This window comes from Folsomia candida, unplaced genomic scaffold, assembly GCF_002217175.1.
Source record: "Folsomia candida strain VU population unplaced genomic scaffold, ASM221717v1 Fcan01_Sc004, whole genome shotgun sequence".
NCBI lineage: Eukaryota > Metazoa > Arthropoda > Collembola > Entomobryomorpha > Isotomidae > Folsomia > Folsomia candida.
The window spans coordinates 10,511,059-10,534,679 of record NW_019091196.1 but is presented as its reverse complement, the minus strand read 5'-3'; the positions used below and the strand labels follow the sequence as shown (position 1 = coordinate 10,534,679).

Here is a 23,621-nt window from a genome sequence, read left to right as displayed (position 1 = left end):
ATGTTAGTAAACCCGGGTGTACATCGATCTTTGCACGTTGCGCTTGTCCGGTAGGGACGTGAAAGTTCTAGCGTATTCTTGTATAGGGCTTCCGCTATAAAAGCCACATTGTGATACACACCGAGTCACAGTCTGAATTTGACAGTTCACAAAAGCTTCACAAACTTTCAAACATTTAAACAATAGAAAACTACCAAGTAAAATACAGTTTAATTAATAATACTCTCTCGTTCGATTTCATTCAAGAACTAGAACTGGTAAGTTAGATTTTGTGCATTTTAAAAATTGTAGGAAAAGGTTACAAAAAGAAACCTGTTGCAAACTGCCTAAATCACATCCTAATTTTTGTCTCGTTTTCTTTTCACTTTTTACAGAAAATGTTTCCCATCCGATCTTACGACAACTTTTACGACCATCCTTTCCGCATGTTCAACCAGAACTTTGGAACTGGTCTGATGGATTACGACTTGCCTCCGATGTGTCCCATTTTGCCAGCTCATCCCGGCTGGGCCCTCACCCACCATCAACGCCCACGCCGCCTCCACACCCCCCAACAAAGTGGATTTTCTGAAGTCCAGTGCACCAAGGACAAGTTTGAGGTAACTTAAATAATGATTATACTGTCGATTAATTAAGGGGATGAAATTACTTGTGAAATGAACTGGAAACTAATATTTTTTCTATGTTTTTTTGTGCATAGGTCAAGTTGGATGTTCATCAATTTCAACCTGAAGAAGTCCAAGTGACGACCGTTGATAACTACGTCGTCGTCGAGGGAAAGCATGAGGAGAAGGAGGACCCCCACGGCTACATCTCTCGTCAGTTCAAGCGTCGCTATCTCCTCCCAGAAAACGGGAAGTCGGACAAGGTCGTCTGCAACCTGAGTTCGGATGGCGTTCTGGTCATCACGGTGCCACGCGCGGAGGCGATCACTGACGGCAAGGAGAAAGTCCTTCCCATCAACCAGACCGGAGTTCCAGCTCTTGCCAGTTCTTGCGCCAAATCCTGCGCCAACAAACCTTGCGCCAAAACGTGCGACAAGGCAGAGAACGGATGTGGAGAGAAAAAGAACTGAAATGGGGGGGGCGGCGATCTACATTAATTAGTTCCCAATGAATTTTAATATTTCAAATCTTTTCACCTAAGTAGCTAATTTATTTCATCAATTAATTTTGTTTTCCATGAACAATTTTGAGCTTTGCTAAATGTGTTACCTTCACGAACTAGATTATTTCTATCAATAATTAAAGTTAGATATTTCAGTTAAGGAAAAGGTTAGGATATTATAAACGAGTTGGGGATTTGAGTTATACCCGTGATAATTTATCTTAAGTCAATAATATTCTTTAATATAAGTCTTCTAATATGAACTAGTAAGTCGATTGTATTTTCATATAAATTTTTGTCATTCCTGGTCAATTATTGGTTGCAAATAAATAAGTAGTCTTTGAAACCATATGCAAAATTTGAAGATTCGCATTACATTATTTGCATCCCTTGCTTTACTTTACTTTACATGAATTCATAGTCCTAAATAGATACATACATATACATATACAGTTACATGCATTTTAGTCATTTTCAGACTCGGAGTCAAATTTCATTCACCTTGGCATTTTTGCCTTATGTACCACCAATCCAGTAATAGTCAGATAAAACCTCCTAGCCTCTGATCTCATTAAGAAAAAGAGAATTCATAATAATAAATATTGATAATAAAATTCATTGATTGATTCGGCTGAAGTCATGCATAGGTCAAAGTAGCCAAAGTCTGGTTGGGATTTGCGATATCATATTGTGTGTGGTTCTTATTTTTTTTCTTTGTCAATATGACAAGCACGCATTCATTTCCACTGCGAATTTCATAGTCAATTCTAGAAACAACTAATTCAGTTTCATTTGATCAAGTATTTCAATAATTATTGGTCTTAAAATTAAGGCTTAATTTCTAAATTTAAAAGAAAAAATTCTCACAAACTTTCCTGTGTTTAAATTAATTATTCACTCGTAATGTGTAAGCAGCGTATGCTCATCTAGACAAAAAAATCTTAATCTAAACACTAGACGACACCCATAAAATTAATCTATTTCATGGAGAATAATAAAATCATGCCACCCACACTATCAACGTCCAGTCAACTGGTACATATGATCGACCTCTTTAAAGAAACCCTAAATTACCATCGTCATTCACCATAGGCTGTGTTATTCCATGCACAGAGATCAAAGTTTAAAAATTATCAGACTGACTGGTATTATGTATTGGCCATGGGTTATCTGAATTTATTTATTTGGGTGTGTTCGCACATTGCAAACTTCAATCCTTCCCTTATCAAGCTGATTATCATATTTGGACGACTTTGAACTTGTGATCAGTTCGATTATGGTATTAGTATGGTAAGACATAATATAAGTACTTAATTGCATAGCTCTCTGGTTCAGCTTTCTTTTTGCGCAATCAAACTTTATTTATTTATTTCTCCAAGATTGCATGCCCTGATAATAATTATTCACATCATTACTTACATAATATAGTTTAATAGTAGGTACATATATGTATCTTGGAATTTATGCAATTATAGTATCCAAGCTAAGTTATACAAATTATGGACTAACTTAACTGGCGTACATGCTGATGCATCCACCACCACCTCGCTAGTGATATCTGTTGAGGTTTGAAGGTCAGAAAGTCATCATCATTACAAGTCACTAACGATCTCCTCTCAGACCAATTCGATCGACAAACAAAGAACAAAAGGGAATCATGTTGCCTGTATTATTTATGCGTTATAACATCATGTCTTCCTCCTCCATGACCAGATCACAAAGAAATAATGCAAGAGGAAAAGAAAAGGTGAGTAAAGCGAGACATTGCTCACACAATTTGTCCAGGTAGAATTTTTTAACGTGGAGCAAACTGGTACACTGACTACGCCAAAATAAGTTATTAATACAAAGGGTGATTCCTGTTACGAGGTGTCTCACAGGTTCTTTAGTAGTGCCACGTATACAAATTTATGTAAAATAGAATTCCAAAGTATAAGGATTACCAACATTCCTTCCATTCCTTCCTTCTCTGGCAAATCTGTAAACCCAATGGGCGTAACTAATGGAAAAGGTGGAGGACCGTTTCAATGTCATCGTCATCCTACCTAAAATGCATAAATACGTACGTACGTAAGAAAGAAGCTGTTCTGGTACGCTTAATAATTTAGTATGGGTTCGTTTAGCGTGGTAATAACACCAAGTTGTATTAATATCTACTTGGCTATATATTATTTTAGTCCTTATGGCAATGCCCATTATTCTGATGACACCGATAATACCATCATCACCGACCTCATCACCACGCATTTCAGGAGGAACAATTATACCATGTATAGCATTACACTCTAATAATTCTGCAAATGCATGATTCATCCCTTTATAAGCAGGGATGGGCAATCCCAGGATTACTTTAATCAGATTAAGTAATCAGATTACATTGAATGTAATCCGTAATCCAGTAATCCACGAAAAATTAACATTTTAAAGTAATCCGTAGTCCGTAATCCTACTTAGGTCTGGAAATTATGTGTAATCCGTAATCCCCAATTTACGAAATTGGAAAATGTAATCAGATTACGGATTACTTTGGATTACTTTGCTTATGTAAACGGCATGACAGCTCCATCTTGCAACTTCTCTGAGTCTGAGTCGCTTCCAGAACTTGAGTTCTTAAACTACCTTCTGGATTCTTCAGCAGAGGTGCAAAGTTTATAGAATTTTGGAACAGTTAAGAGGGGTCTATTTACTACAACACATTTTTGTCTGCCCTAAGAAACCGACTGTCGGATGAATCATTCCAAGCTCTTGTTTTTTGAACTAATCATCATCATGGAATATAAGTGTGACGCTATTCAGATTTTGAATTTCAGAATAAACCGTTGCAAACGAAATATATCAAAGGGGTGGAGTGAGACGGTCACCCGGTCATGGCATACCAAAACTATGTCTAGATTTTATTTTTTAAACCCCCGCCTAGAACTACGTCTAAAAGGATCAAGACAAAAATTCGACATTTTCGACTTTTGCGTCGTCGACACGGTCACTCGGTCATGTGACATGACTCGTGTCACGTCAAAACTATGAAGATTTTTGTAATCCTCGCCCGAAACTACGTCTAAAGCGGCAAACAAAAATTCGACACGTTTGACCCGTGGCGTCGTCACCGTGGCACTGGGACCTTATGACCTACAATTCCCATTTTCTAACTCATCCGTACCTCAAACATTAGAAACCCGTTGTCGAAAATCGCATGTTGAAATTCGAAACCGTTCTAAAGTTATCGTGGATACAGACCGACGGCCAACACTTATCCATAAAGGGATTTCGCTTCTCTTCACCCCTTAATACATAAATATAGATTTTTGTAATCCAGATAGTAATCCGTAATCTGATTACTGTAATCCGTAATCCGTAATCCACGTCATTAATTTATCCCAGTAATCCAACAAGTAATCCACAGTATTTCCGGAACGAAGTAATCCCAATCCCGTAATCCCATGTAAATTTTTAAATCAATTAATCTGTAATCCGTAATCCATCGAAATTGTTGGGATTGCCCATCCCTGTAAGCATATCCTTCCGTGTAGTGAAAATAACGTGGTATATTTTGCGTTAACTTTAACAGCAATGCAGTAATTATATTGCGATTTAGATCATCGTATGCATTTAACCAAAGCCTAACTGAATAGTAAGAGATGATGCTAACAATATTCATAGGGTAATATTTGGGTCAAAATTTTACCCTCTTCAGAGAATTTCCTTCCCCAAAAAACAGACACACTTTTCCGTGTGTACTATCGTATTCCTGTTTTATAAAAAAAGAAACATTTCTGTCATAAACCATTTTACATCCAGCTAGATTTTTACTAAAACTCTCATGTCTTTTCTGCATTTACGAGGTCCACATGCTGATTTTAAGCGTATGTAATATAATAAATGGTTTTATAATCATCAAGCTTATACCATCCACCACTTGACTTGAGGATCATTCTCGCCAAGCGTGCATTGCAACCTCATTCGTCGTATAGTGTTGCTAGATATCTCACACTCGGTTAAAGCCAACATAGCAGAATAACCCTTTTTTTCCTCTTTTTATACGTGAGCTTGGTCCATGGTTTGGTCTGTGCACAAATTGCTATGCTTAACAAGACCATGTTCCACCAATATATTTCTAAAGTTGGGTGGGAAAGCTTCCAGTCAATACTTTGCCTCCGCTCACTAAACTGGAAGTCTTCTGGAGGAGAAGGTTTCTGCTGGAATTCTCCGGTGAAGTGAAGTGTTTTAGCATCTAAAAGAAATTCCTTTGGGAAAATTTCTTTGGAAATTCTTTGGAAATTCACAAACTAGTAGAAGAACTCTAATCGGGGAAAATAATTTAACCGGCTGTCACTGAAAGTATTTAAAAGCGAGCAAGTAGGAGTTGAATATGTGTAATTGGAATGCCCACCTTGTTTACAAACAAAAAAAGAAAACCAAAGTATTGTACTAGTGAATGCTTATCTCTTCTTGGAACTGTCAATTTTCATCCATCGCGTTGTTTAATAACGTGATTTTTAGTTTGAATACGAACGAATTCGTTACACAGGCAACAATACATGAATCGGTTTAAAGAGGAAAATCCACAGTGGTGGTGGTACAGATAAGACCACCCAGTTTTGTAGGTCTAGTTATAGTTTAGTTTTCTAAAAAAAACGTGGTCAAGATGCGGATCATGGGGGAGAAGAAGGTCTTCGTGGCCATATTCGGCCTGGCCATCGCCTATTACTACACGTAACTATACTAACCATGCATATATCTGCTGGAATATTTAAGGATTTGTTTAAAATTGTGGAATTCTTTAGGATCACGACGAGTCAGTCGTTCGGTGGACCGACGGTGGTGACCAAGTACGGGGGACTGAAGGGAATTAAGTCAGTGTCACGAGGAGGCAGAGACTATTTCGAATTTCTCGCTATCCCATACGCGAAGCCTCCCACTGGGGAATTAAGGTTTGAGGTAGGTACTAAAATTATTTAGCCAGAGCAGTTACTTACAAACTAAATACTATTTCCTGTCGAGGGAATTAAATTCATGCTTTTTTATCATCCCTGGCACATGGTGGAGAGGGCGATGTCATTATCAATCATTATCAATAAAACACTGGCTGCATGGACTTTGAATGACGGGTTCATTGATTAGAGTGACTGCGAGTGATGATGACCAATAAAACAAATATTAATAAATTCGCTTCATCAATTGGACTGAATTAATTTAAGTAGTCTGCTGATCATGCCAAGTGTCTTTAATAGAAGAATTGTTGTGTGACCATAAAGTATTATGCAAAATGAGGAGGATGTGTATTAATTTTGGCAAAGTATGTTGAGACATTTTATATTCGCGAAATAATTGACTGGATTTCTAACACGTGCAAAATATATGAATTCTGGTGAATTTATTACACTATAAAAGCGGCATTCCTCCAGCCATCCATAATTCCATATACAAAGAAAAGACTCACCTTCTCATAAAAACATAACTCACATACCTTCGCCAAATTATGCGATTACTCATGTAACTTGTAGTTCATTTGTAATTTTGAAGAAAATGACTGGACGATTGTCTGTACGACTAAGGAATTATATGTACCATTCCATAAAAACGCCTACAGATATAGACGAGTCGAGGTCGACTAGTTTTGTGGATTCCATAATCTTTATACTATCGTCACAGTCAATTAGTCAATTATGTACTCATCATGAGGTCAGATTACAACTCTGTACAACCACTAAAATGCGTTTTTTTTCCCAAAACTTACTTACGCATTTGTTTGTACTTGTTGCATTTCTGTGCTATAGATCCTTCCGGAAACTTGCTTTGCAAAAAATGAATGCTTTTAATGAAACTTGGCACGACCCGAATTTAGGTTGTTAAACTTGACGAAATGTAGGAAAACAGAAATAATCACGTAAACAAGGTCTGGTTTAGTATATGTTATTGGACCACTGATTTTATATGCAGGATGATGATCCACCTACTACACACATGTCTGTTTGTCTATAAACAGTTTAGATTATCCTTTGACGCACATACCTCCATGATTATATTAGCGGAGAATGTTATCTGCGGGGTGTTTTCCATTTAAAATAAACACATTTTAAAACGTCCACTTGTATAATTTAACTTGCAGTCACCACAACGTCCAGAAAAATGGAAAGGTGTCAGAGACGCTGGAAGTTATGGGGCTCAATGCATCCAGCTCGAACTTCTGCTCGGGATCATCATGGGAGATGAGGATTGTCTTTTTCTCAACGTTTTTACACCAAAAGTAATTTTTCTTAATCGTATATGAAACATGATTTGACGAATGATGAGCTAAACTTTTGAATGTTTAGATAAAGGAGGATGATGATCAAAAGCTATTTCCGGTCATGATTTACATTCATGGTGGTGAGTACATATGGATTTTAAAAATATAATTTGGGTCACTAATTTTCTCTTAACCATAACATCTACTTAACTATGTTATACGTATAAAGGCCTCTACCTTAATGGCGGATCTGATCTTTGGAGACCCCACTACTTCATGGATAATGACGTAGTCCTCGTCACCATCAATTACCGGTATGTACCTCAAACTGTAGAAAATACAAATAAATTACATCATCAGTCACATATCAACGATAATAATATTTTTTAATAAGGCTGGCTGCAATGGGTTTCTTATCAACTGGAGACGGAGTTGTTCGTGGAAATATGGCTTTGAAAGATCAGTCTATGGCGTTGAGATTTGTTAAAGAAAACATTGAAAGCTTTGGAGGGGACCCCGACAAAATTACAGTGTTTGGAGAATCTGCTGGCGGAGTTAGTTCTCATTTCCACATGTTATCACCAATGTCTAAAGGTACAGGATGTTTTGGATTGCATAAAGTAGAATTTGTTTATTTATCTTATCCTTTGTGCATAAAAATAATAGGTTTGTTTCATCGGGCAATTTCGGAAAGTGGGACAGGGTAAGTGAACTTTAATAATAATAATTCGGTGTTTAGTTATTTACACATTTTCCTTTTAAAAATCCTGCAGAACTCACTTTTGGGTAATTAATAATCAACCCGGACCTCAAGCACAGAGGTTGGGTGCACAGGTCGGATGTCCTACGAATGATACCAGAGCAATGGTTGATTGTTTAAAGAAGTTGGATGCATCAGACATTGTTGGAGTTCATATGGAAGTTTTGGTAGGTTACTATTGAACAAATTAGTTATTTGCAATCGTCGTATTTACAACCATGATACAAATATTCTAGGATCCACTCAGAGATCATGTCACAATATTCAAACCAACCATTGAAGTCATCGATGATGACCAAGCCTTCCTAACCAAACATCCCAAAGAAATTATAAAGTCTGGAAATTTTTCTCGACTCCCTTGGATCGCAGGGGTTAATTCTGAAGAGGGTTTGATCACGTCTGCAGCTATAATGGCAAATCAAACCTTGAAAAACCTCGCCCAAAATGATTGGAGTGATTTTGTCAGCAAGCTCCTCTTGTTTCAAAAGAATGACGAGATAGCTCAAAAAATCCGAGATTTTTACTTCAAAGATACCAAAGACGTCACAACTTTCGACAACATTCACAAATACACAAACATGATTGGTGATCGTGGATTCTTTACTGACATGCATCACTGTATCCGACTCCATGCCAAATGGAACCCCACTTACGTTTACTTTTACTCTTATCCTGGCGAATGGACCGTGGCAAATCTCTTCAGTAAGTCAACAAATACAACAAAAAACACTATTTAAATAGTAGTAACAAGGGGTCAATAAATTTGAATTATTGTACTAATAGTGGAAGTTCGAGGAACATTACCCCGTTTGATGGAGGTCGGCTGGGCCGTCATTTCAAGTAAGTTGTAATCTTGCTCTGTTGGCTTTCTCCCCCACAACCTTCTAGTTAAAAACTTCACCCCGCTTTTGGAGCAAAATTCGTAAAATATTTAAATGGGATTACTCAAAGTTTCATGATTACAGGCTGGGTTACGCGATCTCTCCTTGGACGCAGTTTGCCAAACTATGGAGCCTCTCACGGCGATGAACTCGCACTTTGTAAAAACATTTAATTTTTATAGTATTTTTATATTTCAGAAAAGAAACTAAACTAATCTATACTATTTCCGCAGTGTTCCAAATGCCATGGATCAGCGATATTCCCCCCGAATCGAGGGATTACAAAATGAGTTTAGATCTAGTCAAGTTGTGGGTGGATTTTGCAAATCAAGAGTGAGTGGCCAAACTTCTAAATGGTAAAGTCAATTTGTTAACTGACTGACTTATTTTTGTTGTTATTCCGCAGAGAAAGTCTCACATTCCGTAACGTTCCTTGGAACCCCATCAAAGTCTCAAGTGGAGGAAAAATGAAAATCAATTATCTCAACATTGACAAAACGCCAAAAATAACTGAAGAGCCCTTCACAGAACGGGTCAAATTTTGGGATAAGCTCAATCTCACATACACATAAAGCAAATACCGTGTATGCATCACCTGAAAAACCAATAATACTGACTAAATTATCCATTTAGTAAAGTGATATTCTCTCCTCATTGCTACATATTTATTGTTATGAAATGAAGCGTAAATAGGAACTGAACTAGTCTGTACGAGCAGCAAACTATTATGCGATACGATGAATGCGAACTGAGGGGATATCATGAAAGGAAGCAGAAATTTCAAAAAGTAATAATAATGAAGCCAATTAGGAGAATAGTTACCAATTAATTAGTTGTATAAATGGGACAAGTGACGTTTAAGTTTACATGAATATTTTGTTTTATTTATTACTGGAGAGGTTAATTATCTTGTTTAAATTAGATATACAGTACATTTGACATACTGATATTTATTACATGACTTCAATTTGTACGTTTTTAATATTAATGGTTACAAGACTGTGATTCGACCTTAATTTCGCATGCACAAAAATGAACTCGTTCTCGTTAGCTGTTATATATTGTTAATTTTTGTTAATCAAAGTGCGAATAAGAACATTGTGTCAAACTTTCTAAATCAGCTCATCATTTTGTACCAATTATTCCACCCTGTGACCCATATCTTACGACCTTATCCAGCTTTATTATGCTTCAAGTACTTCCACAGTAGAGCGTTGAATATCAATGGTCAGAACAGCGGTATAAAACAGGGCTACAAAAAACACATCAAGGTTACTTAATCGTAGTATTGGTTTTTCATCTTATCTTCAGCTTTACCTGTCTCGGCTGAGTAGGAACTTGTTTTCGCGATAATTAATTATTGAATTAAGTTTGTGTTGTTCGCAAAAATCGACCCCTAAGACGTTGACATTTGCAAAATTTCCGTGAGAAAGACAAACTCGCATCAACCCTGGTCCATGAATATGAACGTCCATGAAATCCACTACGTCGTGGTCGGGGACAACGCTTCCATCGCATTCTTGCATATAAATGTGTTATAAGAGCTGTTGACAAACATGAAAATTATGTTGACAAAGGGCTGCTCATCATCGCCAGCCCGACGACACACTAGATTCACCATTAGCCGCCTGTTAGGACGGTAAACTATTCCCCTGATGGGATAAGCTTCCTTGAAGTCATCGGTAGTGCTGAGATACTTCACGTTCAAATAAGTGTCCCCGACTTGCTCCAAAGTGGAATGCGTGATATCGGGAATGTAGAAGATTTGTTGTGTTGGACAAATGTAGTTGTGGTTAGAGGAACGAGGTGAAATCACCCTAAAATATACAAAATATTCGACGAAATGATTTCACAAACAAGCACAAACAATTTTTTTTGGGGGGTGGGGGTTATCTAATAAAGAGTGCATTTATGTATTTATCTAGTTTCACTAATTATAATTTAAGCATACTTTGGCCAGTTGTAAAAATTATACCTCTTGTCTTGGAATTTGGAGGATCGCTTGTCGACTACAGGGCTAACTTTCTCCGTCAAGACGAACTCTTTCTGGAGCGAATTGGAGGCTGCAAATTGATAAATGGCAAATTATTTACCAATGACTATGATTTAATGATGAACTTCGTGACCTTACTCGATAAACGTCTGAACAAAGTAAGAGGACTTGAACTTTTCATACTCGATAAGACAAGTCCCCTCACTATGCAAGTCATCTTGTTGATAACTAATCAATAAATATGTTCCTTTTCTATAAATGGAAGGATGCACAGAGACAATTTCTATTTAGGTATATAACAAAATGCAACTATTTATTACAATACTAAACATTTACAATTTAAATACTTTAGTGCATAAGCAAGTCTATGCAATTTACACGTGAATCAGAATGTGCATAAATGTGCAACTCGGTGAATATTCGGTTTTCTCATAAGGCCAATGCGAGATTTTCTCCTGTCTGGTAGATTATTCTAAACTTCAGGAGATGACGATGTCAAAGACCATTTTAACGAGGTATTCTGATTTCTTAACCTTCAGCTTTCCCTGGATCATGTAGTTTGAAATAATCATGCGATCTGTAACTAATACGTCCCTCAATTTTTTTACAACCACGAAAAACAAACCAAAACCATACATACATAGATGAAAATATTTTAACGCTTTGTTTGCACATATTTTATGCTCACTTAAAGCATTAGAGTTTAGTGTGGTGACCTGGCCTGTCATATTATTGTTATTTGCACTTATGCAATTTAAAAATATAACAGCCCATCAAATACCAAAAGATCAAAGTTATTGACATCCGACCATTATTGGCTCTCTATCCCATAAGTCAAACATTAAATTGAACAACTCCAATTTTTACCATTGTCCCAATATGGCCAAACAAATTAATGAGCAGAACTACTATATACAACTTGTATTATACAAGCCACAATTCTCCACTAGTTAAATTTAAGGTCAAGTACATGAGGAATTTTAACTAAGCAATTCATAGAATAATTTAGTAGGCGTTCTTGACTTTGCCATTGTGGTTTCGGGTTTGTTGATTCAAGTCTTCGTCATTTTTTGTTGGCACGAGGTTGTGCCCATTTTTGGACGCAAACACAATGCCGTATTAAATGTCACATTATTCAACTGTGCTTCCTGTTTGAGCATAAATACGCACCTGTTGTTATATCTGGCAGATTTTTAATTATCCAATATATCTCAAACTAATGGTCTCATCAGCGGATTTTAACCATATTAAAATGGCAACAAGGTTGCCTCGCCCCGTACCGAAACGGTTTCATCAAAGCCAGAGAAAGACATTAATCTTGGATAAGCTGGTGCTTAAAAAGGTCCCTCTGAGCTAAAATATATGTATTATTTTGTTACTTAACCATTGGGTAAATATTAATGTCTGCCTTATATGACTGAAACAGTGCCTTATTAAATATGCCTTACGATGGACTGAATGTTTGCCTTAAACATTAAATTGTGTAGGATTACATATCTGAAAACGGCCTTATTTTCCTAATTAATATCCTCAAATACGCCCCTCATAATGATCAACTTTTGTTCACTCCAGCTCTCCACTCTGTAGTAGAAAGTACATTTATCTGTAGTTTTCTAAACAAACTTTACAATGACCGAGTTTGAAACCACAATTCTCAATATTTCTGATACGGAGTCATCAGACGAAGACAATTTACCACCAAGAAAGAAGGCCAAATTCAAAAGAAACTTCTTAGACTACTTTAAGGGTGCAATTTATGAAAACTTAACAATTGCGGAGGAAATTCTGAAGGCCGAAGGAGAGTTTCGTTTCAAATCTGCCAATCAAACCGAATGTGGCATGAAGCATTTTTATAAGTGCAAAGTATCCAGCAAGTGTTCTGCTAAGCTATATCTGCTTCTCGCTGGTATGTAAATGATTGGCAGTCAATGACCTAATGTAATCGTAAATTATATATTCTACTTTTACTCTCAATATTGTATGATATATGTATAGAAGACGGACAAGACGTAATTCGTTATCAGACCAACACTGCTCATGACCACCTACAGAAAAATAAAACAAGCGGAGTTCAAGGCCCAACGCGACAATTAATGGTCAAATTGCTTAAAAATGGCATCTCGGGTCCCTCTCAAATCCAAGCAAGTATTCGTGATTCCGGTCTTCCAATACCAAATCGAAAGCAAATTTCAAATGCCAAAGCCTACCTAAAATCAATTGAGGCCCCACGAATTGTATCATTAGGGGACCTTGAAAAACAACTATCTGCACTCCTAACAGAACCTACTAGCCAAGATCAAACAATTTTGGTAGGAAAGATCATTGACTTTGAAAAGAAAACATTCCACTTCATGCTATCTACGCCAAGATTGATGCAAGTTCATGTGGCACTAAATATGAGCCAAAAGTATTAATTGCTGATTCAGCAGAAGCAATCACAAACGGCTTCGAATCAGTTTTTGGGAGCAACTTCGTTCGAGTGTATTGTTGGTACCACGTGAGTGCAAAGATCAAGGATCGATTAAAACAAATAGAATGTCCGGAAACCAGGCGTGAATTAAAGTCTGACATAGATTTACTTCAGTTAGCAGAAGATAAACTTGATTTCGATGCGGCTGTACATTTGTTTAGGCAGAAATGGTCCGGAGTTGATGCCGTCAAAAACTTCGTTGGCTACTTTATTGGAGAATATATTGACCAAAGGTGCGGCTGGTATGAAGGAACTGCCCCAGGGTTCCCTTCCACTAATAATGGACTCGAGTCAATAAATGGACTCATCAAACGTCAGGGAACACTTCGGAAGAGGCTACCTCTTGGAGAATTCGTCAACTGTATCTCCAAGCTTCTATCTGGTTGGTCCAGTGAGAGAGACCCTCAGTTACCGGATTACAAACGATTTAGACTCGAACCAGTTATAACAATTGCGGCCATGACCGATGCCTACAATTGGCTTAAAGATACCTCTCGTCCATCAACGAGACAAAAAAAGATTAACGATACCATAATCAAGTTTTTCGTACCAGCCAAAGGAACAAGGTCACTAGATGAAAAGGACATAGCCAACTACATTCAGCTTACAGAGAAAAAGTCGTGGAGAAAGTTCGAAACATACCGGAAGACGAAAGAAAAGCTTTGGGTGATAGAGTATGATATTATAAATTGGATGCAATCCCGTTGCAATTGTCCCATGTTTAAAAAACAGCATATTTGTAAACACTTAATTGGGCTCGCTGCCAACCGCAAAGATTTTAATATTTCTGACGCCTGCAAAAATGTTCCAATTGGTATAAAACGACGCCCAGGTCGCCCCAAACAATGTAAACAAGCTCTTATCGTTGAATAATTATATATTTTTTAATTACATGTGTGATCTGGGTTCAAAGATCATGTAAATAAACAAATTTTAATATCGGGAAATTAAGGCACTTTTTTCAGTCGATTTCTATTTTTTTTCAACGTTTAAGGCAAACATTCAGTCAATCGTAAGGCATATTTAATAAGGCCTGGTTTCAGTCAAATAAGGCAGCCATTAAATACCACCCTTAACCATTATACTTTTGTGGTAAATGATAACCGCACGATTTGGTTGTTCTATGTATCATACTTGAATTTGAAACATGTTTTATTATTATTTTTAACCATCCTCAACCTCGTTGACACAAAAGCATGACTCATTTACTTATGGAATGTTGTTAAGTTTGAGATATTAGTGTTTGAGATTTCGCATCTGCTGCTGGGAGGAAGAAAGTGAATCTTTTTCGGTTCATGTGTACATATGCATATCTGATTTTGGCACTCGCTAATGAATTCTAAGTGATCTGGATCAAGTTCAGTTTGGTCAAATGTCGTCATCAACCATCCAAAAAGGCAAAGACAGAAGAGAATAACAATAATATCTTTCTCTCTCCTTCCCGAACTTTCGAGATGTTATTTACGTAAATCTTTTTAGCACAATCAAAACAAAGATTGGATTTTTCGCCAAAGTTCTATGTAATGTCATTTATTGGCGATGAAGAAGATGTGTAAGTCGCTGATCTAATTCTTGAATTGTACATGAGTCATATTTTCACAAGTCTCTGAGGAAATATGTACTTTATTGGTTTCATGTATATGGAATTAATTTGGCGACGGTGAGTGACTCTTGGATATCTGAGTGGGTGGTGCTAAGAGATTTTATGACTTAATCTTACGTCTAGTGCTTACCTACACATGGAAATTACTTAAAAGCGGTTTCACTCTTCTGCACGTGTGGTGGGAAGATGATGAGAAGATGATATCAAAATTCAGAGAAGGTGATACATACAACTCTAGTGCCGACTAATTCATATCGGGTGAAATTAACCTTTATTAAATCCGCCTTCCTAACCAAAAATTCTGCCATAATTCCCATTGATCCTCTGTCAAAAATAAATGCACTTTCCCTCGTGGAATCGACGACATAAAATAAATCAGACACACACATAACATTTAGCAAAATGGAGACTTAAACTCCACCAGGAATGAGATAATCATCCAAATATGCAGCATTGTGTGGGTGTCGAAATGTTGTTCAAGTGGTTGTGTATGTAGCTCGACTTGTGGTATGGTCGTGTCATGCCTAAATGCTTAACGTTGCCAGAATATGTATGTGGGCTTATCCCGTACACTAAAAAATCATTCTAGACGTTGATGCATCTTAATAGAAGATTTACTTTGCAAGGAAGGAGCGATGCGCCGTTCCTTCCTTGCAAAGAAAAACAAGACGCGATGACTAATTTCTAATGGTACGAGTACAAGATGCATCCCCCATCGACCTAATCACATCATCGTCGTCTCCTCCTTACTTATCTTCCATCCATGAAAATAATGATACGAAAAAGGAATCATACTTAGCATCCTCCCAATAATATAATCTATGATGCGAATATGTAACCTCACGTCGCATCCACTGCACCATTATAAAGCATAACATAACGTACGTATGTATAACCATAATCTATGTAACACGGTGTTAATGGCTCTTATAACTCTTTTTATTTTATGCTATTTGAGTGGGCACACTGCCATCGTGGCTTTTTAATATTTAAACTCGGCCAACTTCATTGTACGGTATCAGTTTCGAGTTCACTCTCCAAGTGTCAAGTTATAAGAGGAGGCAAGTTAAGGATAAACTTCTATTTTAAAGTTTTTGCAACAAAAAAAAAGAAGAGAAATACAGATCCAGCAGTAGGAAAAGTTCGTGAACCAGTCTAATTTAATAGTGCCAACATTACACACAGTATTTATTAAACGTGTGCAGCTCCTTATTTAAATAAAAAACAATCAATTTTATCAATACGTACGTGCGTGTGTAATTTGTAGATAAATACGCAAAGTTTTATCAGGATTTTCACTAAAAACAAGGTAAGCAATTGAACTCACATCCTGCATATGCGGAAGTTAGGTAGATATGCATACGTTCGATCGAGTTAATGACTTTTGATAAGGAGGATAAATCAACGTCATTTTAGTTTAGTCATTCTCAATAATTACGAACGTGTCGCATTTCGTCTCAATTTCTTACACAGAAACTAACAGAAATTTTACTTCAACTTTTCTGTCTCACTTTGTCTCACAATTCACTTCAACTTATTAATAACCCTCTCCATCTCACAATGTTTTATAGGAAACCGTTCCTCCTCAAGATGCCAATGTCAGTCCAAGAGCAAAGCAGTACTTTTAGCAGCACGACGAAAAAGTCGGTCCAAGTCATGCAAAGCAGTGGATCTTTCGACCAACAGCAGAGCGTAACATCTCCGACGCCATCGGATTTGTCCTCCTGCACGAGTGCCAGCTCCCTTGCGAGCGATTCCACCCTCCGAGATATGCAAATGGGACTCGTTTTCAAACCCCAAATCCTCAACTTGGACTCGATGATGGGTTCGTTGGGGACAGATTTTGAGGACGTGACGAGGGACGTGTGTCAAACCAATGATGGACAAACTTTCGAGGTGAGTACATAAATTTGTCTCAACTTTCTCTCTCCACCATTAATAACACAACTAATTAACAAATTTCAGATGAAACTAGACGTTCAAGGGTACAATCCTGAAAATGTCGTTGTAAAAGTAGTCGACAACATGGTCAGCGTGTCTGCCAAGCAAGAGCAAAAGAGTGAAAGTAACTTTAGCTCGAAACAATTCAGTAAAAAGTTTAGTATTCCGGCCGGAGTGAAAGCTGAAAATTTGATTTGCAACCTCACCACTTCCGGACAATTGAAGATTTCTGCACCCATTGAAAAAAGTCACCAGCAATCAGTTGCATCAGCAATTAGTGAATCCGTAGTGAAAGCGGCGCAACACAAGCAAGTCTCAAAAACCCAGACGCAAGAAGAGTCGACCACTTCGTCGAGGAAGAGTTCTCTGAATTCTGATGTGAGCAGCAGTATTCGAGATATGGACGAATTTATCCTGCGACCAAGGCGGATCGACCTCAATTCATTGATGTCAAATACCGAGGTGCAGAACTTGTCTAGGGAAGTGAGCAATATCAATGATGGGAAGAAATTTGAGGTAATATTTTATTTGATAAGACTTCTCAGATTAAGGAATGACATTTCCGATAAAATAATATCTTTGACCTCATTTTTTCCAGATGAAGATCCAAATCAACAATTTTAAGGCGGAAGAGGTCCAAGTAAAAATCACGAAGACGTTAATCAAAATTGAGGGAAAGCATGAAAGTGAATTTGCGAGTCGGTCATTCAACAAGGAATTCACTATTCCTCATGGCGTCAAGAGTGACACGATCCAGTGTACGATGAACGACGAGGGCGTCCTTACTCTTTCTGCGCCCATTCAACAATCGGCGAATACATCCGTTTGCCAACAAACGCAACAACAAAGGACCAAACAACAGGTCACGTCTTCCGTTTCTTCAAACGTCCAACAACAACAGCAACAACAAGTGCAACAACAAGTGCAACAACAACAACAAGTGAAACAGCAACAACACCAAACAAGTCATAAAATGTTGCAGGAAACCGGACGCATGGACAGTTCCGAGTCTATTACAAGCACAACGAGCAGTATTCGAGAATCGACGTCAAAACGTCTCGAGGATATGATTCTCAGACCAATTATGAATTTCGACTTGGATGCACTCATGGGAAATAGGGAATCTGTGTTTGAGGACGTTTCAAAACAAATTTGTCATGTGAATGAGGGGAAAAAGTTTGAGGTAAGTCTTCTAAAAATTGAGAGGTAGCAAGTACTTAGGATTGGTAAGACTTGTACTTATATAAAATTATGTATCATTTTCAGGTGAAAATCGAGGTCGTAGATTACAAACCCGAGGAGCTCAAAATAAAAATTGCCAACAATATGGTGGTCATCGAAGCCAAACAAGAAACTGCAACTTCGAGTCGATCCTTCCAGAAGAAGTTTTCTCTTCCTCAAGGAGTCAAACCGGAATCTATCACCAGCAGCCTTAGCCCTTCTGGAATATTGACGATTTCCGCCCCCATCGAGGTCACCACGTCCAACGTAAACAGAACTGAACAACAAGTCACTTCGCAACATCAAACTCAAACCCAATCCGTGCAACAACAGCAGCAACATATTAATCAGCAACAACATTCTGATAGCAATACTTCAATCAGTAGCACTCTTTCCAATCGCGACTTTATCCTCCGTCCCATTATGAATATTGACTTTAATTCTCTCATGGGAAACCGAGAATCTCTCTTTGAAGACGTTTCTAAGCAGGTCAGCCATGTCAATGAGGGTAAGAAATTTGAGGTCAAACTCGAAGTCCCTGCGGAGTATCAACCAGAAGAGCTTCAAGTAAAAATTGCCAACAACATGGTAGTGATTGAAGCCAAGCAAGAAACAGCGACGTCGAGCAGATCCTTCTGCAAAAAATTTTCTCTTCCTCAAGGCGTCAAACCAGAATCTATCACGAGCAGTCTTTCTCCTTCTAGAATATTGACGATTTCCGCCCCCATCGAGGTCACGTCCACGTCTTCGAATGTCTGCAATACCAGCGCTGTAAATAGAACTGAACAACAAACCACCCAGTCGACCACTCAATCCGTTAAGAAAGAACAGCACCAGCAACAGCAACATCAACAAATTAACCAGCAGCAACACTCTGACAGCAATGCGTCGATAAACAGTAATATCAGCAGCATTTCGAGCAAAATCGACCAGGACTTTATCCTCCGTCCCACCATGGACTTTGACGCACTGATTGCAAAGGACACTAAATTTGAGGACATCTCTAAACAGATCTGCCAAGTCAGCGACAGCAAAAAATTCGAGGTACGTACATAATAAATCTGTAAAATTGCATTTGCTTACCCAAGATGCGCGTTACATGCACGTTTCACTGGAAATATGCCAAACTTTTATGAGCCAAAAAGCACTTGGTGTGTATATAGAATTGGGCAATTTTTAGAAAAGTGAAACAAATTGTAAACGTCAAACAGTTTAATTTAATTTAAAATACGATTTCGATCCATCTAATTTTAGTTTTCAATTTCTCTTTTTTCTAGACAAAACTCGAAGTGAGTGGATTCCAGCCGGAAGAACTTAAGATTTCCATATCTGACAATATGGTCACGATTTCAGGAAAGCAGGAAATGCGACAAGAAAATAATTTCTCGAGTAAATCGTTCTTTAAGAAATTTTCCATGCCGGCGGGTGTTCTTCCCGAGAATATTACGAGTAGCCTCAGCCCACAAGGCGTCCTCACCATTTCCGCCCCCATTACGGAAACAAACCAGCAGCAGCAAATGGTGGTTGGAGGAAATACGAAGCAAACCACGGTCACATCATCGTCCACCTCGGTTACCCGGTCCGAACAGAGCAACATTTCCGGAAATCAACAGTCAAGACCTCAAATCATTCTTAAACCTAAGTTGAACATGAACCAGATGATTTCTTCTGTTCACTCGAGCTTCGAAGACATCAGCAAGGACTTGTACCACGTGTGTGACGGACAAACATTTGAGGTGAGCTACTTAATTATTCTTTTAACTTGTGCAATAAATACTTGATAAATTCCGCTTATCTAAAATTACTTTTTTACGGTTTACAGATGAAACTGCAAGTAGAATCTTATAAGCCTGATGAGATTGAGGTCAAAATCTCCGAAAATATTGTAATCATTGAAGGAAAGCAGGAAATGAGGGAGGAAAATAACTTTAAGAGTCGCCAATTCTGCAAGAAATTCACCATTCCATCAGGTGTAAAACCGGAAACCATCACGTGTAGCTTGAACGGTGACACGCTCTTGGTCTCTGCCCCCATTGACGCGTCTCTGGCTCACAGTCAGCAGCAAATCGAATCTCAGAATCAGCAACACCAACAACAAGTCTCACAAACGAGTCAGCAGTCAACAAAGAAAGTTACGCAAACTTTCTCCTCCACGACTTCTTCAACTTCTAGTTCGGAACAAGTTAAATCGTCCTCCGACACGATGCAGCAACAGCTAAAGTGAATCTTTTAAGCGGACATTTTTATAAATATGTAAATATAAATGGCATCAGTAATTACCTAATTTAAGCGATGAAAATTCTTCTAAAATATTATGACGGCTAGATTTTGTGCTAAATATGCATACGAAATACTCATGAGATGAGCTTTATGTTGTGTCTTGTTTTCGCTTGGTTGGTATTTATACGCTTTGACGACTTTTAATTTGATATAGAATTTCCTGAAATTGATACGCAACACACTTGTTGAAAATAATAAACTCGTGTTTTTAATTGGCAACTGAATTTTGTGTCACGTGTAACTTTTATTTGCATATTATATCTAAAATTGAGCAAAATGTTCGGGTATAATTTGTAATTGAAGCAAGCTAGTAATGTAATTGTAATTTGATTTGTAATGACCAGACCTGAAAATCCTATCAATGATGTAGTGAATCAAAATTATCATTAGATATGAAAATTGGCACCACAATTTATCAAGCATAAAAGGTTTGCTGAAGGAAGAGCATTTGGCAAAAGGTCGCTGTTAACGATCGGTGAGAACACAAAAGCTTTCGGCGGATTTAGTTCAAGGAATACGTATGTCTTTGTTTGCATGTTCGCTGTACATAGTGTACATACCAATGCGTATGAGTAATTTTATGCGCCCATGGAATTTTTATCTGCATCATTAACTTTGATCTCAAAGTCGTCAAATCAGATAATTGTCTCTTGGAACATAAATTCTTAATCCAATCAAGTGTTGACGAATTTTCTCACCTTTTGTAAGGGAAAGTACTGCTCGCGTAGGATTGCGTGTTTTTTCATGGGATAACTTTCATCTAAATGAGTTGAACTGCCTTCATGACGTTTTCATAAGGGTTTCTCTTATTTAGGGACTACACAAAAAGCATGTGATCGATTTGAGGCACCCCCCCCCCATCGTCAAATCGAGGTCAATGCGTCCTATGTTAAGTAAGACATGGGGCATACAGGTAGCAGTCAAAATTCTCCGAAAATCGATCACATGTTTACTGTACGGCCCTTCTTATATACTTCGCATGTAAATTCACTTTAATTAATGCATATTCTAAACATTCCTGAACAACTTCGACATGTTGTTGATTCAAGGAAACTAGAAACCATTTATATTCTTATCCTATCCCCTTCAACTGATCAAATAGTTGGCACTTTCTTCTTGGTTGCATACAAATATGCATCTGATGTTCACCCGCACAACAATACTGCACTACTTATCTATACATATACATAGATACTTATCGACTTAGCGGCCCAACACCATTAGCGTAATTACCCCTTGTGCCACACATGCATCTATCAATCTATCCTCCTTGCTTTCGTTTCTTATTAGTCACACCAGACCTCGAAATAGTTTTACATCCCGTTTCATCCTAAGTAAACGTACATAACATAATGTGTACTGAAATTTAGTCAAGTTTTTTTTTCTTCATCGTCTCCGGAGCCGTAAACTTCGATACCCCTCGTGGAGCTGGTTGATGATTGACAAAAAAGTCGAAATTTAGACTTGTCTCTTTCATCTCGGGACAAAAAAAAATAAAACCCGGCCATGCTACGCCAATCTGTCAAGTTTCCAATTTTTCATCGTTTTATACAATATGGTTATAGCCTCTGTTGCCGAGCTGTTGTTCGATATAGGGAAAGATATACAATACAAAGCAGCAGTAATGACAGATAACCCCCCACATTCAGTACGCCTCTAGATTTTCTTACTGACTGACGCACTCGTTCCATCCCCAAGTCATGCTTGTCACTTGACAAAATTAGTGCATACGTTTTCGTCCAGAGAAGAAGAAGAATAAAGACGTTTTATTTTTCAGTGTACAGTTGCTCACATGTCACTCATTGTCAGCCAAGTGTACACCATCTTCAAATAACAACGGATGGAAGAATAATAAGAGTTTCGTGAATGTGGTTGTGGAGATATTTTGGCCAGTTGAATACTTACTTTCGGTGAGTAAAATCAACTTATCGATCTGTTCAAATATAGGCCGAGAGAGAAGACGTGGTGACCTAGAGGAGAAAAAGCAGTGCTGCATTCGTTGGTACTTAAGTAAGACTCAACAGTGCATCGATTGAGCTGCCTCGTCCCGGGTACAATTCCATTTCCTCCGAATTCCGTAGGACAGTCGTCGTCATCTGGTTAATTTTTAGCAGTATTTACACTGATTGTCGTGATTATCTGTCGTTACATGTGATAGTGAAAGTTGGGTCGGGTTCGGTAAAGTTGTGTGGTGGTGGTGACCGAGTTTGTTTTTAGATCCTGCGTGCGTGTTTGGAATCAATACTACAGTCTAAACTTTCTCCTGCAATACATATGTAAATTTGGGATAAACTCGGAATGTCTGTCAAAATGGTACCTTTCTTAACTCGTGGTTCGACGTGGTAGGGATTTTTTCTCCCAAACTCGTCATAATTCCGAAAGAAACTTTAAGCCGTGACATCATAAATACCACGATCGCTTTATCTTGCAACACTACGATTATTTACTTGCCGTCCAATAATAACAAGACCTGCCTGATAAGTTCTAAATAATATAATAACCTGTGCCATCTCTTCATACGTAATAATGACCTTCGCCACGACCAACCTTTGTCAACAATATCAGGCTGCATTACTGCTTGCCGGGAAATGCACGCCAGGGAAAGAGCTCTCACAAGTTTATTGCACGGATGACAAATATGAGGTACGTACATCTGTAAATCTGATTAAACTCGACTTAACTAACAATTTCATATTCATATTTAAAATTAAAGGTCAAACTCGACCTGCAAAACTTTCAACCGGAAGAAATCTCCGTGAAAGCGATTGACCGATTCATCATCGTTGATGGGAAGCATGAGAAGAAGGAAGCCAAGCTTGGAATAATTTCGCACCAATTAACGCGACGCTACGTTTTACCCGATGGAGTCGATCCGGAGGAAGTGTCCTGTTCTTTAAACGAGTCGAATGGAATGCTAACACTATCTGCGCCACGACATCTGGAGAATGTCCCAACGAAAGAGGTTGTGATCCCCATTCAAAAAAATGAGAATGGTGACCTCAGCCCAGAGAAGGAGGTTACATAAAAAATATTTCATTAGCTCATTACCAGAAGTATTCTATTATACATTATCCGACGGATTTACAAGTTAATGAATAAATTGTTTGTTTTCAAAAATGGAATCAAATCAAGTTCGAAC

The 23,621-nt window shown here is 37.9% G+C and overlaps 6 protein-coding genes across 10 annotated transcripts; 5 read left to right on the top strand and 1 right to left on the bottom strand.

The window, feature by feature from the left end:
- The first annotated feature begins 96 nt into the window (after positions 1 to 96).
- LOC110848797 (alpha-crystallin A chain) lies at positions 97 to 1,458 on the top strand. The gene is made up of 3 exons (XM_022096118.2): positions 97 to 257; positions 375 to 599; positions 701 to 1,458. The coding sequence occupies exons 2-3, from the start codon at positions 378 to 380 to the stop codon at positions 1,073 to 1,075; spliced, it is 597 nt and encodes a 198-aa protein (XP_021951810.1). The 5' UTR covers positions 97 to 257; positions 375 to 377; the 3' UTR covers positions 1,076 to 1,458.
- A 3,730-nt stretch (positions 1,459 to 5,188) lies between these two features.
- On the top strand, positions 5,189 to 10,094 carry LOC110848389 (venom carboxylesterase-6). The gene is made up of 13 exons (XM_022095594.2): positions 5,189 to 5,817; positions 5,889 to 6,042; positions 7,214 to 7,351; positions 7,419 to 7,473; positions 7,563 to 7,647; positions 7,728 to 7,927; positions 8,000 to 8,036; positions 8,107 to 8,260; positions 8,330 to 8,795; positions 8,877 to 8,933; positions 9,059 to 9,133; positions 9,208 to 9,307; positions 9,381 to 10,094. The coding sequence occupies exons 1-13, from the start codon at positions 5,750 to 5,752 to the stop codon at positions 9,544 to 9,546; spliced, it is 1,755 nt and encodes a 584-aa protein (XP_021951286.1). The 5' UTR covers positions 5,189 to 5,749; the 3' UTR covers positions 9,547 to 10,094.
- LOC110848390 lies at positions 9,915 to 16,575 on the bottom strand. 5 transcript variants are annotated; one of them, XM_022095596.2, is made up of 5 exons: positions 11,106 to 11,530; positions 10,950 to 11,037; positions 10,593 to 10,791; positions 10,292 to 10,518; positions 9,921 to 10,226 (listed from the first exon to the last, which is right to left on the bottom strand). In XM_022095596.2, exons 1-4 carry the CDS (start codon positions 11,182 to 11,184, stop codon positions 10,510 to 10,512), a joined length of 375 nt encoding a protein of 124 aa, XP_021951288.1. In that variant the 5' UTR covers positions 11,185 to 11,530; the 3' UTR covers positions 9,921 to 10,226; positions 10,292 to 10,509. The 5 variants fall into 5 exon arrangements, 3 of the variants coding, with proteins under 3 accessions (XP_021951288.1, XP_035706698.1, XP_021951287.1); XR_004834606.1 differs by lacking the exon at positions 11,106 to 11,530 and adding an exon at positions 15,171 to 15,583 and having other exon boundaries at positions 9,915 to 10,226; positions 10,292 to 10,791; XR_004834607.1 differs by having other exon boundaries at positions 9,915 to 10,226; positions 10,292 to 10,791; positions 11,101 to 11,519.
- On the top strand, positions 12,550 to 14,746 carry LOC118435209. The gene is made up of 2 exons (XM_035850804.1): positions 12,550 to 12,873; positions 12,963 to 14,746. The coding sequence occupies exons 1-2, from the start codon at positions 12,597 to 12,599 to the stop codon at positions 13,379 to 13,381; spliced, it is 696 nt and encodes a 231-aa protein (XP_035706697.1). The 5' UTR covers positions 12,550 to 12,596; the 3' UTR covers positions 13,382 to 14,746.
- On the top strand, positions 16,048 to 20,706 carry LOC110848269 (putative mediator of RNA polymerase II transcription subunit 26). The gene is made up of 7 exons (XM_022095443.2): positions 16,048 to 16,349; positions 16,612 to 16,936; positions 17,006 to 17,497; positions 17,580 to 18,164; positions 18,248 to 19,246; positions 19,480 to 19,938; positions 20,025 to 20,706. Exons 2-7 carry the CDS (start codon positions 16,631 to 16,633, stop codon positions 20,424 to 20,426), a joined length of 3,243 nt encoding a protein of 1,080 aa, XP_021951135.1. The 5' UTR covers positions 16,048 to 16,349; positions 16,612 to 16,630; the 3' UTR covers positions 20,427 to 20,706.
- Positions 20,707 to 22,125: 1,419 nt separating this feature from the next.
- Positions 22,126 to 23,609, top strand: LOC110848674 (protein lethal(2)essential for life). The gene is made up of 2 exons (XM_022095940.2): positions 22,126 to 23,125; positions 23,196 to 23,609. The coding sequence occupies exons 1-2, from the start codon at positions 23,009 to 23,011 to the stop codon at positions 23,505 to 23,507; spliced, it is 429 nt and encodes a 142-aa protein (XP_021951632.1). The 5' UTR covers positions 22,126 to 23,008; the 3' UTR covers positions 23,508 to 23,609.
- Positions 23,610 to 23,621: the final 12 nt, after the last annotated feature.